The sequence below is a fragment of the Protopterus annectens genome, chromosome 2.part0, assembly GCF_019279795.1.
Source record: "Protopterus annectens isolate FY-2018-M chromosome 2.part0, PAN1.0, whole genome shotgun sequence".
Lineage (NCBI taxonomy): Eukaryota > Metazoa > Chordata > Ceratodontiformes > Protopteridae > Protopterus > Protopterus annectens.
The window spans coordinates 388,976,503-388,991,567 of record NC_056728.1 but is presented as its reverse complement, the minus strand read 5'-3'; the positions used below and the strand labels follow the sequence as shown (position 1 = coordinate 388,991,567).

Genomic DNA, 15,065 nt, shown 5'->3' with positions numbered 1-15,065 from the left:
TAAATATCCCAATACAGTCACATGACCCAACCTAACCAATCAAACACTAATAAAAAGTCTTGGTAGATTAAAACTTAAAAACACAATGAAACTATTTATAAAAAATACAATATCACAATTTTGAGAAAATTAGTTTAATCAATATTGGTGCAGCGGTTAGCGCTGTCACCTCACAGCAAGAGTTTCTCCCATTCGATTCTCGGCTGGAGAGCCTTCTGTGTGGAGTCTGCATGTCCTCCCTGCGGTCGAGTGATGTTTAAAGACATGCAGGTAGGTGCATGCGTCAACGGGTGTGCCTTCTTTGAAGATTGGGCGTCGGACTGGCAACTCGGCACCGTAAAAAATCCACTGCCAATCATTAGCGGATCAGAGTTTCGCTGTGGCGACCGCTAACCGGGAAAAGCTGATAAATACGTAATTGTCACTCCTAGACTGAATATGGTGTATGTAAAACTAAATTACATAAGACCTAAGCTTAAGTATACTATTAGTACTTAGCTGATCATTAAGCCCTGGTACCAAGATTTTTTATTAGTATTTGACTGGTTAAGTTGGGACATGTGAATGTATTAGGGGTCCAGGATATAACCGGATGAAAGCGCTTAACTCACTGCTTCAATAAATCTCAGTTTTTTGTATATACCCTGTGGTTTTACTTGGAGCCTTAGGACTGTTTTTGGAAATTTTAGTTTGATTTCTGCTTACAGGTTTGTGCAGGTTACACTGAACAGTCAGGTCTCCCAAAAATATCTTTGGTGATAGTTTGCCCTCCTTACAAGACATGTGCTATTCCAGAGTCATGAAGAGGGATGGGAAGATCATCACTGATACCCACACAGGAACCGCAAGTATGGCTGGTGCAAAGGCCCACAAAACCTGATTCAATCACAAAACTGGCCAGCACCAAGTAGTGAAACCCAAAAAGCTATTTTATTGTGGCAACTCCAAAAGCTATAATAGCAAGCTATAGCAAAGCAGTCAAAGACCTGGTCTAAACAATCCCCCAAGTATAATACTCCAATTACGTTCTTTAGTATTTAGAACAGAGTGCCAACCCATTTTGCCCTGTCTATTTCCTTTTATTATATCAATAATAGTAAAAGTGAACTGTGCTGTAGTGTGTTGCAAGGTATGTCTATATAATGAGCTAGAAGCTCTTTTATTTTGGATATCACTTAAATGTTCAGAAATCCTAAGCCGCAGGGACCTAGATGTCTGGCCCACATAGAATGCTGAGCAAGAACAACTGGCTAAACAGATAAGTCAGTCCATGCTACAGTTACCAAAAAATAGGATATCATAAACTCTTGATGTATTTGTATTAGTGAAACTTTTGGATTTGAGGACATATTGACAGGCAGAACAATACCACAGGGGAAACAACCCTTGAGTAAATCTCTAAATAGGGTAGTCTGTGATTGAATCATTTCCCTGCTGTGTTTATAATGACTGAAATGTGACCCCAAAGTGGGGCCCCTTTGGAAAGAAAACAAACACCTGGGTCCCAAAATTTCAGAGATTCTGTCATCTGACCTTAAGATGCCCCAATAACGATCAATAATGTTCCGAAGGACATTGGTATTACGCCATAGGTAGTGACAAACCTAAGATTGGTGTTGTCATCCGGAACTCTAGATTTGTATGTTAATACATCAGATCTGGTTTGTGTAGAAACCCAATTACTGGCAGTCAAAACAGTATTATGATTATAACCTCTATGAGCAAATCTATTGACGAGATCATGTTGGAATTCCTGATAAGATTTCTCAGAGGAGCATAAACATCTAATACAGAGAAACTGAGATTTGCAAATATTATTAATTATATGTCTGGGATGAAAGCTGGAGGCATGTAGTGTGTTATACTGGGGATGTTTCCGAAACACCTTAGTACTAAGTGTTTGGTCCCTTTCCCTACTTACAGTCAGATCCAAAAAATTCAGTTAAATGATAATGTACCGTAAATTCAATTCCCCATTTGTTCTCATTCAGATATTGCATAAATTCATGCAAACAGAACTCATCTGCTCTCCATACCATCCATCACTCCGCAGGAAAGATAACCAAATCTTTCCTCTTGTTTTTCCATATTGGTGAGGTTGGATCTCTGAAACTGAAAATCAGAGCAAAAAAAATGCAGATCCTTCAGTACACATTGTTGGAAGGTAGCCACATGTCTATCCATCGGAGACATAAATGCTGATTTGCGAAAAGTAAAATCGTAGATCTCTGAGTATGTGATTGAGACTGAAAATACAATTTTAAATTAATCAAATGGCAAAAAGCCATGATGTCATTAGCAAATGTATCTTCATAAACCAGAAAACTGGGTATGAAATTCAAACCTTTATTAAGGAGATTAATTTCACTATCTGACAACTGCACTGATGAAATATTGTGCACATTATGAATGGGGCTTATTGGGGTATCAATACTTCCAAAAGTTTTTCTGTTTCCTGGATGCTGTATGTTTGCAGCCTCCCCAGTATTTGTTCCTCCTAAAGGGTCAAAACCCACAAATTTCTTGGCCACAAGTGAATCAGAACTGTGAACAGTCTCAACCTCAGTGGTTGAGGATGACTCATCTCCAGAAGTACCATTCAAACTAGTTGTGGTCTTCTTAAGAATAGAACGTGGTCTTTTCCTCTTGAAAGTGGGTTTGGTGTTTTCTTGTGTTGCAAACTTGATGCCTGGTTGAGGCAGTGAGGAGCCAGTAGTCTAGGTAAGGAAATACTCCAAGCAATCTCAGGTGAGTTGCTACCACTGCCATGCATTTGTTGAACACCTTGGGGACCGTGGTGAGACCAGAGGACAGTGCTCTGAACTGGTAATGACTAGTCCCCAGCTGAAAGCACAGGAATTTCCGGGAGCATCTGTTCATTTTGAAGTGATGGCATGCATCCTTGAGATCAGTAGAGCACATCCGATCGTCCTTCCGTAGAAAAGGTAAAATGGACTGAACCAATATCATCCGGAACTTGGAGTTCTATACAAACTGATTTAGACTGCCGAGGTCCAAAAGGAGTCTCAGGTCCCCTGTTCTCTTTGGCATAAAAAAGAAACTTGAGTAAATTCCGAATCCTCTCTGTTCTGGTGGGAACCCCTTGGATAACTCTCTTGTCTAACAGCTTCTAACTACGTGGAACATCAGGAAACCTTTTCCGTTTGGATGGTAATGTTTGCAAAAAAGGAATGAAACAGCCTCCGGATATAATTTTTTGCACGCAAGTGTCTTTTATGATTGATGCCCAGATTTCTGGGTGCAAAGACAAAATGCCCACAACTGGCTCCAGAGAAGAGCAATCAGGCAGCCATTCAGGAGCATTGGAAGGGTTTATCTGACAAGGTGTCTTTAAACCCTTCATTTTGTTGGCCTCCTCTGCCATGAGGGCAGTGTCTTCTTTTGGAACATCCCCCTCACCTATGGGTGAAATTTCCCATTTTATGTCCTGGAAGGGGCCTTGTGACTTTTGAAACTACATATTTTTACCTTCACACTGATTTCTGTATTCCCATGGCAGACAAAACCTTTCTGTCTTGCTCACTATGGGAAAGCATTTCTTTTATTGTAGGACCAAACAAGAAAGATCCATCAAAGACAGCATTGATGAAAGAAGATTTGAAGGGCTCCACAAAGTCACATAAGCACACCCAGGCATGTCTCCTGACTGCTATGCCTGAACCTGCCGCCTATGAGGGAACCTTACACTGTATGAGAGATTAACCTCATGGAAGTGTTGGAAATAGACTGATGGGTGGCTAGCTGTAAAGATAGATGTTTATGCTCCTCTGCCAACATGGACCCAGGAAGAAACTTGTAGAGGTCTTTAATCAAGTCTCTCTGCGATCTGGTGAAATGGGAGAAATAATTAATCGACTGTAAAGAAAAGGTCACTTTGGCATAAATGTGCTTTCCAAACCTGTCCATGCCCTGGACTCTGTTAGGAGAATGGGCAGAAGAGCTCTTTTCTGCAAGCTCTTTCTTAGTGGCCACCACCCCAATCATGGCATCCACAGGAACTCCTTTACTTCAATGAGGTCTGTCTTTGGGCAGAGCAAGCAATTTGTCATGGTGGCAAGGGATGGGTTCCATGGTATCCGGTTTCTCCCATGCCCGGCGAGACACAAGATCTATTATAAGGTCAACTGCTGGGGAAGTAATCCAAGATGTAGACAGGCCACATTAGAAGGCTTCTAGAATGCTGATTCCTCCTGGGAAGCAGGATTAGAAGACCATCCACCTTTCTGACAAAAGATATCTAGAATGTCTCCAAAGGAGACATCTTCTGGTGGAGACCTTGGGAACCCCTCCCCTTCATCGAAGTCAGTGTCTTTGGTTAAAGATTCCTAAGGGGAAGCTATGTGCCTCCTTTTGCACAATCTCTTCCAGGGAACCTCTTCAGTGGGATGATCCGGAGAGTTATCAGAAGATAGGGAAGTTCCTGCAGATGGACTGCCTAGAAGATCAAATGGGCTGGCTATCCCTGCGGAATAGATTGATGAGGTTCAGAACTCAGATCCGAAAGTGGCAGGGTGGCAGGATCTGAAGAGATAAGAATATTCTAGACTCTCGGGTGAGAGAAAACCCTCTCCACCACCTCAAAGGCAGATGGACCAGGAGAAGCCTTTGCTAGTCTCAGAGGAACCGAGGCAACAGGCGCTGCCAAGCCATAACCCTGCCTGGGCTCTTGCTTTGAGGCAGGAGTCGGACCAGAGCTATCCAGTGCTGAAGTGCAGAGAGGAAGTGGCATCTCCAAAGACCTCAGAGTTGAACCCATTCCCCCTGATCCGGTCCAAAGTTTCAGCTCTGAGACTCATCCTGCTGGGATCAGTGCTCAACAAGTCACGGATGCAGCTGGAGTTGAGTTGAAGACCTAGCTGTCTTCGAATCAGACACATCAGCTCTCGGAATTCTCAGATCCGTGGGCTCGGAAATCGCTGGAGGGATTAGAGAAGGAAAGACAACTGGATGTGATACAGGTTGGAAGCTCACAGACTGGATGGGAGCTGGAGCCAGTAATACCCCCGTCTGAATTTCAGTCCTGAGGAAATTCCTCATCATCCTATCCACATCTGCCTCAGATAGACTCTGGAAGGACCTGGTAAAGACGAAGTGGATGGAGGGGGGTGAGACATTCTCTTCAGAGCCTCTTGTAAAATGGGTGATCAGAACCATGGGGAAACAGACTTTGGTAAAAAAAATAAGGGCTCCAAACACAAGGAGATATGACTGTCCCCAATGTCAGATCTGAAGATGTCGGATCCAATCGTCTACATAACTTAGCTGATGGCTCTGAAGCTGCAGCAGATTTCAGAGATCGGGCAGGAGAGGATTTCTGTGCTCCCTGGACTCTGAAGATTACTTTTATTTCTTAGTGGGCTTTGAGCCCCTGAAACAGGATCAGAAGTGGAAGAAGCAAACACAGGCAACAACCCTTTTAACACTAGTTTGTTGCACGATTGCCTAAGGCCTGAGAATTGAAACCCGCACAAATGTGGTAGGAGGTATCAAGGTAGTCGCTCCTAAACAATATACAAACTCCCTTAGGGCATCAGAATTGGGTATCTTATGCCCAAAGGAAGTGCACTTTTCAAAATCTGTTGGCGTTTCAGCCATATCCACAAGAAGATTAAAAAAATTAGAAAGAAAGCATTTTTTTATTTTTGAAAAAATAAACCAGCAATGGTATACAAGAAATGTCCCATGTAGAGGCAGGAAAAAAATTTACAGGAGGAAAGAAAAAGAAGGGTTTACCAACTATGGTAATGACAGTACCCATTAAAAAGGAGTGTAGGGAAAAAGGACATGAAATCCTAACACACAGAAACCCGATAAAGGAAAAAGGGAGGAATGGTAAAATATAAGATGGAAATATAAAAAGATTTCTATTTTAACTCATGAAAAATGTAGAAACAACACCCCAAAAGCTCAAGGGTGAGTGATCCACATCCGAAGTGTAGAAGCAACAAACGAGATCTGAGGTATGACACGGTTCTAAGGCATTACGGGTAAAGGGAGGAGCTCAAGACTTGGATCAGAGCGTCTTAGTAAATGTGGCAGAACCATATCTGAGGTCAGATCTGAGACCTATATGTTGAGGAATGAATGACAATGGAATCATTACATCAGAAAAGTGTAACACAGCTACTTGAATACAGATAGTTCAACAAAACATGAATGGTCAGTGGAACTAACAATTTCTTAAACTCTCAAACTCACCATCTAGACGAAGATACTTGAAATTACGGAAAGCAAAATAATCCTCCATGATAGTCATAAGGGATGTCATCTGGCAGAATAACAAAACCCTATGATTAGTTGTTCGAAGTTTAGGCAGAATGCGATCTAGTAGTTCAAATTTTCCAGAAGCCCGATAAAGTTCAGGACTGATAAGGAAAAGAAATATGTGTTTCATTACTGCATAAAGAACATGTAACAAAACTGATTTAGACAAATAAAAATACTACAATAAAAGAAATACAAGACAATCACTTACCCACTTATATAGTTGCTGGAATATCCTAAATGCTCAGCAAATGATTCCTAAGAAAATGGAAAATATATAATGCTTAGTAGCAATGTATACATTTTTAGAACAAAATAAAATAACCAATGTTTAATTATTAAAACCTCCCAATTTAATTTTCAGCCATATTTATTTTTGCATTTTAATTAATTTTGTACAGATTACCCCCACCCCAATTCAGTGAAGTCAATCTACATATCCATCCATCCTCAACCCCTTTTTTCCATTTTGCACATGGAGTCGGGGTGTCACTTCAACAGTGACAATCATCTCGAGCCAAGGTTTACACTGCTGGGAGGCTAGCCCTGCTGCAGTAGTCAATGTACATATATCAGTTTAAATTACAAAATACAAAAACATTTGACCTCTACTAAACACATTTTTGGTTTTAGTCATAATTGTACATATCACAGAACTAAGATTCATCAAGTAAAATATCCTATATCTTATCTAAGTTAGCAATTTAACAAACAAAATAAAGTCAAGAATGCTCCTTCACAACAGAAACTAGTGGCACCATACCTTTACAAAGTAACTTTCAAGGGGTAGTCTCTATTTCAATCCAAATATCACAGTTCAGTCATATTTTGTATGAACAATATAATCTGTAGACCTTAAAAGAAGAAAGTCTTTTGTATTTCATTCTTAAAAAAAAATTCTAAAGAAGACTGACTGATTTCGGCATGTAGTGGGAAAACTGAGAGACCGAGGGAGAAAAGATAATGATAATTTCTTAACTCATTACAACCGGGTGATACCTCCGGGTGCATCTGCAATTAACTCCTACTGACACCTCTAGGCGTCAAATATTGCTTATTCATATCTGCATCAATAATTTCAAAACCACGCTAAGTACAAGGTTTTAAAAGATTTCAGCTTAAAACTTATACAACAGCAAACTCAACTGCATTAATATTCGATCTCTGTCTAGTGCAGGTAAATAAATATTAACTGTTGTTTTTATGATATTAATTTATATAGATATAAATTTTCACATTCTTCTAAATATCTCAACAACCAAGTAACACAGACAGAAGTCCTTTGCCTCATATGAATGCTATCAGGTAGATGAATAAAATACTCCTGACAGTATGGATGTAACTTCAGTGGTTGCAGAGATACTGTAAGTTATTTACAAAATATTACAAATGTAATAGCTACTCCCCTGGATTCACTATCCTTCTGTGCAGGACTAGCTTAGCCCTGTACGGAAGCAGCCGTTTAGGAGCAGGACAGCAGCGTGCAATGCATATCAATGAAGGCGCGCTGCCTGAGCTCCTAAACGAACACAAAGCATGTACGAGTGCAGGGGGCATGTCTGAGAGCAGAGCTCTCAGAATATACATGTTCCTGCAATGAAGAACAGCAGTGTATGAATAAGAATGAGCGAGACCGCTCACAGGTGTTCACATACCCCCAGCAACACCCCCTCCCTCTAAGTTTACAAGAGCAATAGTTAAAACATTAAATATAAAGAAGTGTTTTTTTTTTAATAAAACAGATTAAATTTAACCGTAGGTGCATGGGTTTGCCCATTGCTTAGCTACAGTTAATGCACGTTAAATGGCACAAGAGGATAAAAAGCAAGATACATGCAGATGAAGCAGTACAGCAATAGTGTAGTGGGCAGAGCATTCGCCTTACGAGCAGTCATTCCCGGTTCGAGTCCCACTCCAGTACAATCCATTTTCCATGTCAAATCACTTTATGATTAATTTATTTTGTTACATAACCTACGGCATAACATATTTGTGAACTGGAGTACTGCATTAAATGCAAACATGAAGTGTCACTTTCATAATGTTGTAAAGTCTACAGATAATCACAAGTGCCCCATACAATATATGTACACAGGAATCAGGGATACAAATGGAAGGTAAAATGTGCAATGAATGATAAATCCACACAGTTTCCAAATACACCACCTTCCCAAGAAACATTAGACATTACTGTCTAAATGAGTGGGGTGGTAAGTGGGAGTACACAGTAGTACAGGCAGTAGTAGGCGGATTTAAGCCCATTTGCATGGGGGTAAGCAATGCGCACACAGGTTAAGCAATATTGAAGCTAACACTCTGTAAACATATTTAACTGGAGGTTAGCATTGCTTACCTTCGCGCAAACCCATTAACAATTGCTTAAAAGTGCCTTAATCACTTTGTATGGATCAGCCGCTGTTCAGGCCAGAAACAAAATAAACAGCCTTTGCAGGTGTTGAACCCAGGACCCTGTACACAATAGTCGCAGTAGTTAACCAGTAAGCCAACATAGCAGTACATAAGACTGAGGTATCACCAAAAAGATCCTCACTATAGGAAATACAAACTGAACATGTGAAAGGAATCTACATACAGTGTTATATTGTATAACCTACTACAGGACATAAATATGTGAACTGGAGTACTGCATTAAGCCCAGATGTAAGGTGTCATTGTAATAAAGTTTTGAAATCCCCTAATAAACACAAGGACCCCATACAGTGTACGTACACTTGAATCATTGATACCAAACACATATATAACATGCAATGAATAATAAATCAATGCCACAATTCAAATATAATGCAAATTAAATATTAAGCAACGCTACGCATTGCACAGCCCAGCCCAGCTTAGTAGGTGTAAGCAATGTGTAGGCCAGCTAACTCAGTCTGCCCATTGATATATCCCTTTAAGCAATGCCAACCTTAGGTAAGCAGGTTTGCCCATAGCTTAGCATTTTCAAAACCGTCCAATCACGGCAAAGTGCGGGAAACCGGCCTTATTTAAACCCAACAGGCGGGAATACATCTCATAATTGGTTGTAGCTTCCTCTTGTAGACACTATGTCTGGAATGGGAGAGGGTGTGTGCTTTCGGGCGCAGCGCTGGGGCATCCAGGAGTCCAGAGTCAGGACTCCTTATGAAAGACCATGACCAGAGACTGCTGCAGGGCCAGTACCAGGGTTCCCAATACAAAGCGGAAGCCTGGGACTGTCTCGCTCGTGACATCACCAGTGCCAATGGCATACCTCGAACTGGTGAGCAGGTCAGGCATCAATATGCCGCTCTGAATATGGAGAAAGGGGGATCTCTTGGATCAGTGGATCCAAGAGGCTAGGAAGACAGGGGATGTCCCAGCCGTTTGTAATATCAGTCCACTACCTGTTTAATAATTGCCAGCTAATGTATATTATGGATAGGTATGGCTAAATATTTCTCTTATGTCTTTCACAGCGGCAGGTGAGTGGGCTGCGAACCAGGAAGCCCATGGCTGTACTCAGCAGTGGTTGCGACGTGTGGTAGGTTAGTAATACTCTTGCATTTACTGTCATACGAAATAAATCTAATAGTAGTAGTAGTAAGTTAATTGCCTGTATAAAACCTGTATTGTTTAAGGCATGTACTGCATAAACCAAAGAATAAGGCAGGAAGAGTCCCATATAGGTTGTATGTAAATAAAAGCATAATAGCCTGACAATTAAGGTCTAACTGCTGGACTGCATATGTTCACTCTGGCATAATATGGTAATGTAGAGTTGCAATCACTTAACAGTACTGTTGTAGTAAGCACTGTTACCCACACTGTGCTACATAAATAAATTGCGTAGGAATGTTTGTATATGACTATTGTAATCCCAAGAGGTCAAATAGTACAACTGAGAGAGACTTAGACAGAAAACACTGAAAAGACAGACAACAGAATCCAAATAGCACACTCAACTACGACATGAGCTGTTGTATTTTTTGCACACACAGCCATGGTTCGAATCCTGGGAGTGGTATTAGGCTGTATGCAGAATCATACCCCACAAGTGTACAGAAATGTCCAGAATGTCCAGTAAATCAGCCCATAGCTGCCGCCTGTCAACATGTCCCCCTGGCAAATCAGTGGGATGATCCCAGACGTTTAGGCAGCAAACAAGACATACAACTGATTGTCAGACATCTATAACAACAAACCTGTCACTCTAGGAGCCCCCCAAAATGTTATGAGAGTAAGAAGTCAAGTATGTGCCATCTCCTCCCCATGTTGTCAAGTTGTGACCAGAGTGTGTACAGTAACAGAGTGAGATGTATGTGCATAATACTAATGTGAAAACTAGTAAAGTGTGTGGCAACATGCAGGTACTGCTAACAAACATTGCTCCCACAGGTCTGTCAGATACGAACACTGTGCCTATAAATAAAAGATTCCTATAAATAAAAGATTGATATCCTGTACTGGTACTGTTTACTCTGGTATTGTATTGCATTGTTAGTGTTGCAGTTGTTCAGAATAATAACGTATTACTCATCACTGTCACCCACACTGTTCTACATAATACAACTGTCTAGGAAATCCTGCATAAGAGTGTTGTAATTACAAAGTCATAATGTCAAACCACAGGAGAATTATAGACAGAAATCAAACAAGAGATACATAGCAATATCTATATAGCACACTTAACTGTGATGGACAGTGTTTTACTTTTAGCAGACACAACCATGTTTCGAATCCTGGGAGTGGTAGTAAGCTGTATGCAAAATCATACCCAACAAGTGTAAGAAAATGTCCAGAATGTCCAGTTATTCGGCCCATATCTGCTGGCTGTTACCCTGTCCCCCTGCCATATCAGTGTGCTAATTTCTGACATGTAGGCAGCATTTCATGTCATATAACTGACTGTCAGACCTGTACATATTTGCAAAATGTCGAATAAAACAAACCTGTCATTGTACAAGTCACTAAAGGTTTAAGAGGGCAATGAAGAAATATGTCCCGGTTCACCTGCATGTGGTGAAGACATGCCCAGTGTGTGTGCAAAATGAGATGGACAGGTATGTGCATAACATCAACCTGGAATCTGGGAACATGTGTAGAAACAGGTAGTGTTAACAAACAATAACTCCACAGGTATACCAGGTAAGAGGTGTATTCTGCAGGTAAAACCAGTTCATGTATATAGCTGTTGACAGTCATACCACTGTAAAAACTAAGGCAATAGGGTAGTGTACTAATACCTGTAAGGTACAGATCACAGCACTGACTAGGAAACTAATGTGAACTAAACGAATATACTAGTTAATTGACATCTTTACCAAGAAAATTAATTAAACTGATGTTTTGAGCCCAGGAAGTTCAAATGCTCGGCAGTTGGTTGTACCACAGCAACTCACATAAATCCACGCTGTAAAGGATGAAATGACTAATCCACAGCTATAATGGACCGTTTATTCAGAAAACATCACGAACAGCAATACACCGTTAAAACCAGCAGCAAAAACCTTGACATCCACTAAAACACCAAAACAGTACACTGAGCAAACGAATTTACCCGGGTTTCGTCCGATATGACGAACTTCTTCAGAATACAATTCTCAAATGTTACCTACTTTAAATACACAGGTCCCACCCCAGTTTTAGATTAATTAATCAATTATATCAATTAGTAGTTTTAAAAAACTCCCTTTTGTAGCAGGCCACCAATTCTATATCATACTGGCTTTGCTTAAACTTCATTATGTATCAGCATATATTTTTATATACATATATATATATTTAATTGACATCTTTCTCCCCCCACCATATCTGCAACAATAAAATAAATACACAATTCAATTGGTATGTGCTGAATTAACTCTACTGGTGGGACATATGTCCTATTGTTTGATAATTACTTAAATTTGTTTCTATGCATGTGCTATGTTGAAATCCTCACACATTGGTGGCATGTTGCCATCAATTTACCTGCATGCTGTTGTAATGACCACGTGGTCCAATATATGCATGTGTTCAGCTTGCTATGCAACTGTTCCATATCTGGTGTTTGGGTTAATGGGAATATCTATGCATGCTGTTATACCTAATCCTGGAATGTGTTGATTATTACTAACCCACATATGTTGATAAAATTTAAACACCATAGCACATTTGGGAAGGCCGGTCCCGGCAGACCTACCTGCCCCACCTCAGCTGGCCGTGGCACCGGGCACCAGCACTTCTGGGGCCCAAATTGGGACCTCCTCGTCCGTTGGTCCTGCACCACCTTTGGGTGGAACCACCTCTGGGGAGGGGGCTTGCTCTACCCAGTAGAAGGCACAGACGGGCACCTGTCAATCATCACCAGGTCCGGGTTGTGGTGAATAGCAAGCTTCGCAGGGAGGTCGAAAATCTGCTACGCCAGCTTGAGGGATGTGTGTCACAACTAGTGGGTCAGCCTGGCCCTCCTACTCAGCCCCCAGCACAGCCACCATCAGGGCTATGAAGATGCAGTGGTGACTGCCCATGGGTTGGGACCTCAGTCCCACTGTTTTCACTAGGGGGCTCACGGGCTTCCGATTTCCCAACACCCCTATCCATCAAGGTGTTTACCCAACACATGTGTCATATACCGCCCCTGTATGCGTCTTGTCTGTTCACCTACCCAACCTACCTCCCCAAACATACCAACTATCCCTCCCCAACATCCCATTCTCACCTGAAACAAAAAAGGGCAATCTGTTCCCCAAAAATATCTCGCCCCATACATAGCTGTCCATTTCGCACACCTGTACACTGGACACATGTAATCTGGTCTAACTGGCTTAACAACTTGTTATTGTTTTCCTCACCCCTCTCTCAGTGGTATGAGGGTCCAAATCTATCTCCAAATTCAGTGTATATGCAGAGCTGTTGCTGCAGAAGAAAAGGGCAGCTATGGACTTTCCCTACACCCTTCCCACACATCCCTAACCATTTCCCTGCTGTCTTTTCCCTCTTTGTGACCCTTTTGTGTCCCTTTTTCACTACTTTCCTATCAACCCTTTTTCATTTCATTTAAAGAAATTAGCGTGGGGGTAACCGGGAGTAAGCACTTTTAAGCAGCAGTAAGAGGGGTTTAAGTCAGTTTGCATGGGGGAAGCAATGCCTATACAGGTTAAGCAACTGAGAAGAAAAATCAGTATAAGAAACTGTAACTGGAAGTTAGCAGTGCTTACCTCCGCACAAACCCGTTTACAACTGCTTAAAAGTGCCTTAATCACTCTGTATCCAATGGCCCTTGTTTTGCCCAGCAACAAAATAAACAGCCTCTGCAAGACTAGAACCCAGGACCCTGCACATCATAGCCAAAGTGATTTACCACTAAGCCATGTCAGATATACATAACCATGATGTTTTCACAAACATGTCATCCAGCACAGTCATTCAACAGTACAGGAAATGACATGTAGATGTAATATTTATTTATGTACTTATTTGTTTTACATGTGTTAACTGTGTTAGTCTGACTGACTTTTTGGCTCATTTACAGCAGAGACCTGGGGAGAAAAGCTCCTCAGTGAATAAAATGTAACAAAGTCCCATTACAGTCAGCAAAAAAGTTACTATCAGGTTACAATAGCACATGTGTGTATGTATATATATATATATATATATATATATATATATACTGCTATCTAAATATATATATATATATATATATATATATATATATATCTGTAGATGTATATACAGATAAATAGCTATAGATATAAAAGAAAACATAAATACATTTATGACCACAGGCACCGTTAATGGGGGTGAGGGGGCCCAAGCTACATACGTGTTGTACGTATTGATATTACCACCCCCCCATACAACCAAACAGGTCTGCCCTGCAATACAATACCAAATGTTGCAAGTCCCATAACCAGGATCCGACACAATATGGGCACAATATGTTAGCAGTAATCCATCACACCTGTATGATGTCAGGCTGGTATCAATAACATATCATGCAGTACAGTCTATCTACCATAGGGAATGTACAACGTGGAAGCAATAAACATTCCTAAGATACATATACGCACACACTTATATGCAGCTATATATATATAAATATATATATATATATATATATATATATATATATATATATATATATATATGTGTGTGTGTGTGTGTGTGTGTGTATGGGAGCACTTTACATGCTTGAATTACTGAAAGCTCGAATTGCATATGGTCGAGACCATATGCTTGAGCTTTCAGTAACTCGAATGTGTAAAGTGTTAAAAAATAACACTTTACTTACCTTAAAACATTACTTACACACAGAGGCAAGGACCCCTGTATGCTCTGTATGTAAGTAACGGTTTCATTTTTTTTGCAATGTTGACAGGAAATGGGAAATCTCCTGTTTTGTGCTTCTGCATACAGCGTGAAATGGGAGATTTCCCTTTTCCCCACTGTAGCGCAATCACGGAGTTGGTATATTTAAGTGGGTGGGGTGCAAGGGGGCAAAGCCCCCCTGTAAAAAGTGATGTTTGACTTTTTTTTTTTTTTTTTTTTACGTTTCATTTTAGGAGTTCGAGTTTCCAAAAATCGAATTTATGGTCTCGACCATATGAAGTTTGGGTTTTTGGGAATTCGAGCTTATAAAGTGAATCCATACACAAACACACACACACATATATATATATATATATATATAGATAGATAGATAGATAGATATATATGTAACTACACATATACACACATAGATATGTATAGGAAAATAAATATATTTAAAGGGTGCACACCATACAGAACAGCCAGTATTCCTACAGTTGCCACCTTACCAA

At 40.6% G+C, this 15,065-nt stretch overlaps 1 protein-coding gene across 2 annotated transcripts in view; it reads right to left on the bottom strand.

Annotated features, from left to right (window-relative positions):
- Nucleotides 1–15,065, bottom strand: part of LOC122793098 (probable global transcription activator SNF2L2) — a 2,696,898-nt gene that overhangs the window by 711,388 nt on the left and 1,970,445 nt on the right. For both annotated transcript variants that reach the window (XM_044060828.1, XM_044060829.1), the window contains exons 23-24: nt 6,497–6,543; nt 6,220–6,386 (exon numbers count right to left, since the gene is read on the bottom strand). In XM_044060828.1, coding sequence (XP_043916763.1) covers nt 6,220–6,386; nt 6,497–6,543 — 214 coding nt within the window. The remainder of the gene's footprint in view (nt 1–6,219; nt 6,387–6,496; nt 6,544–15,065) is intronic.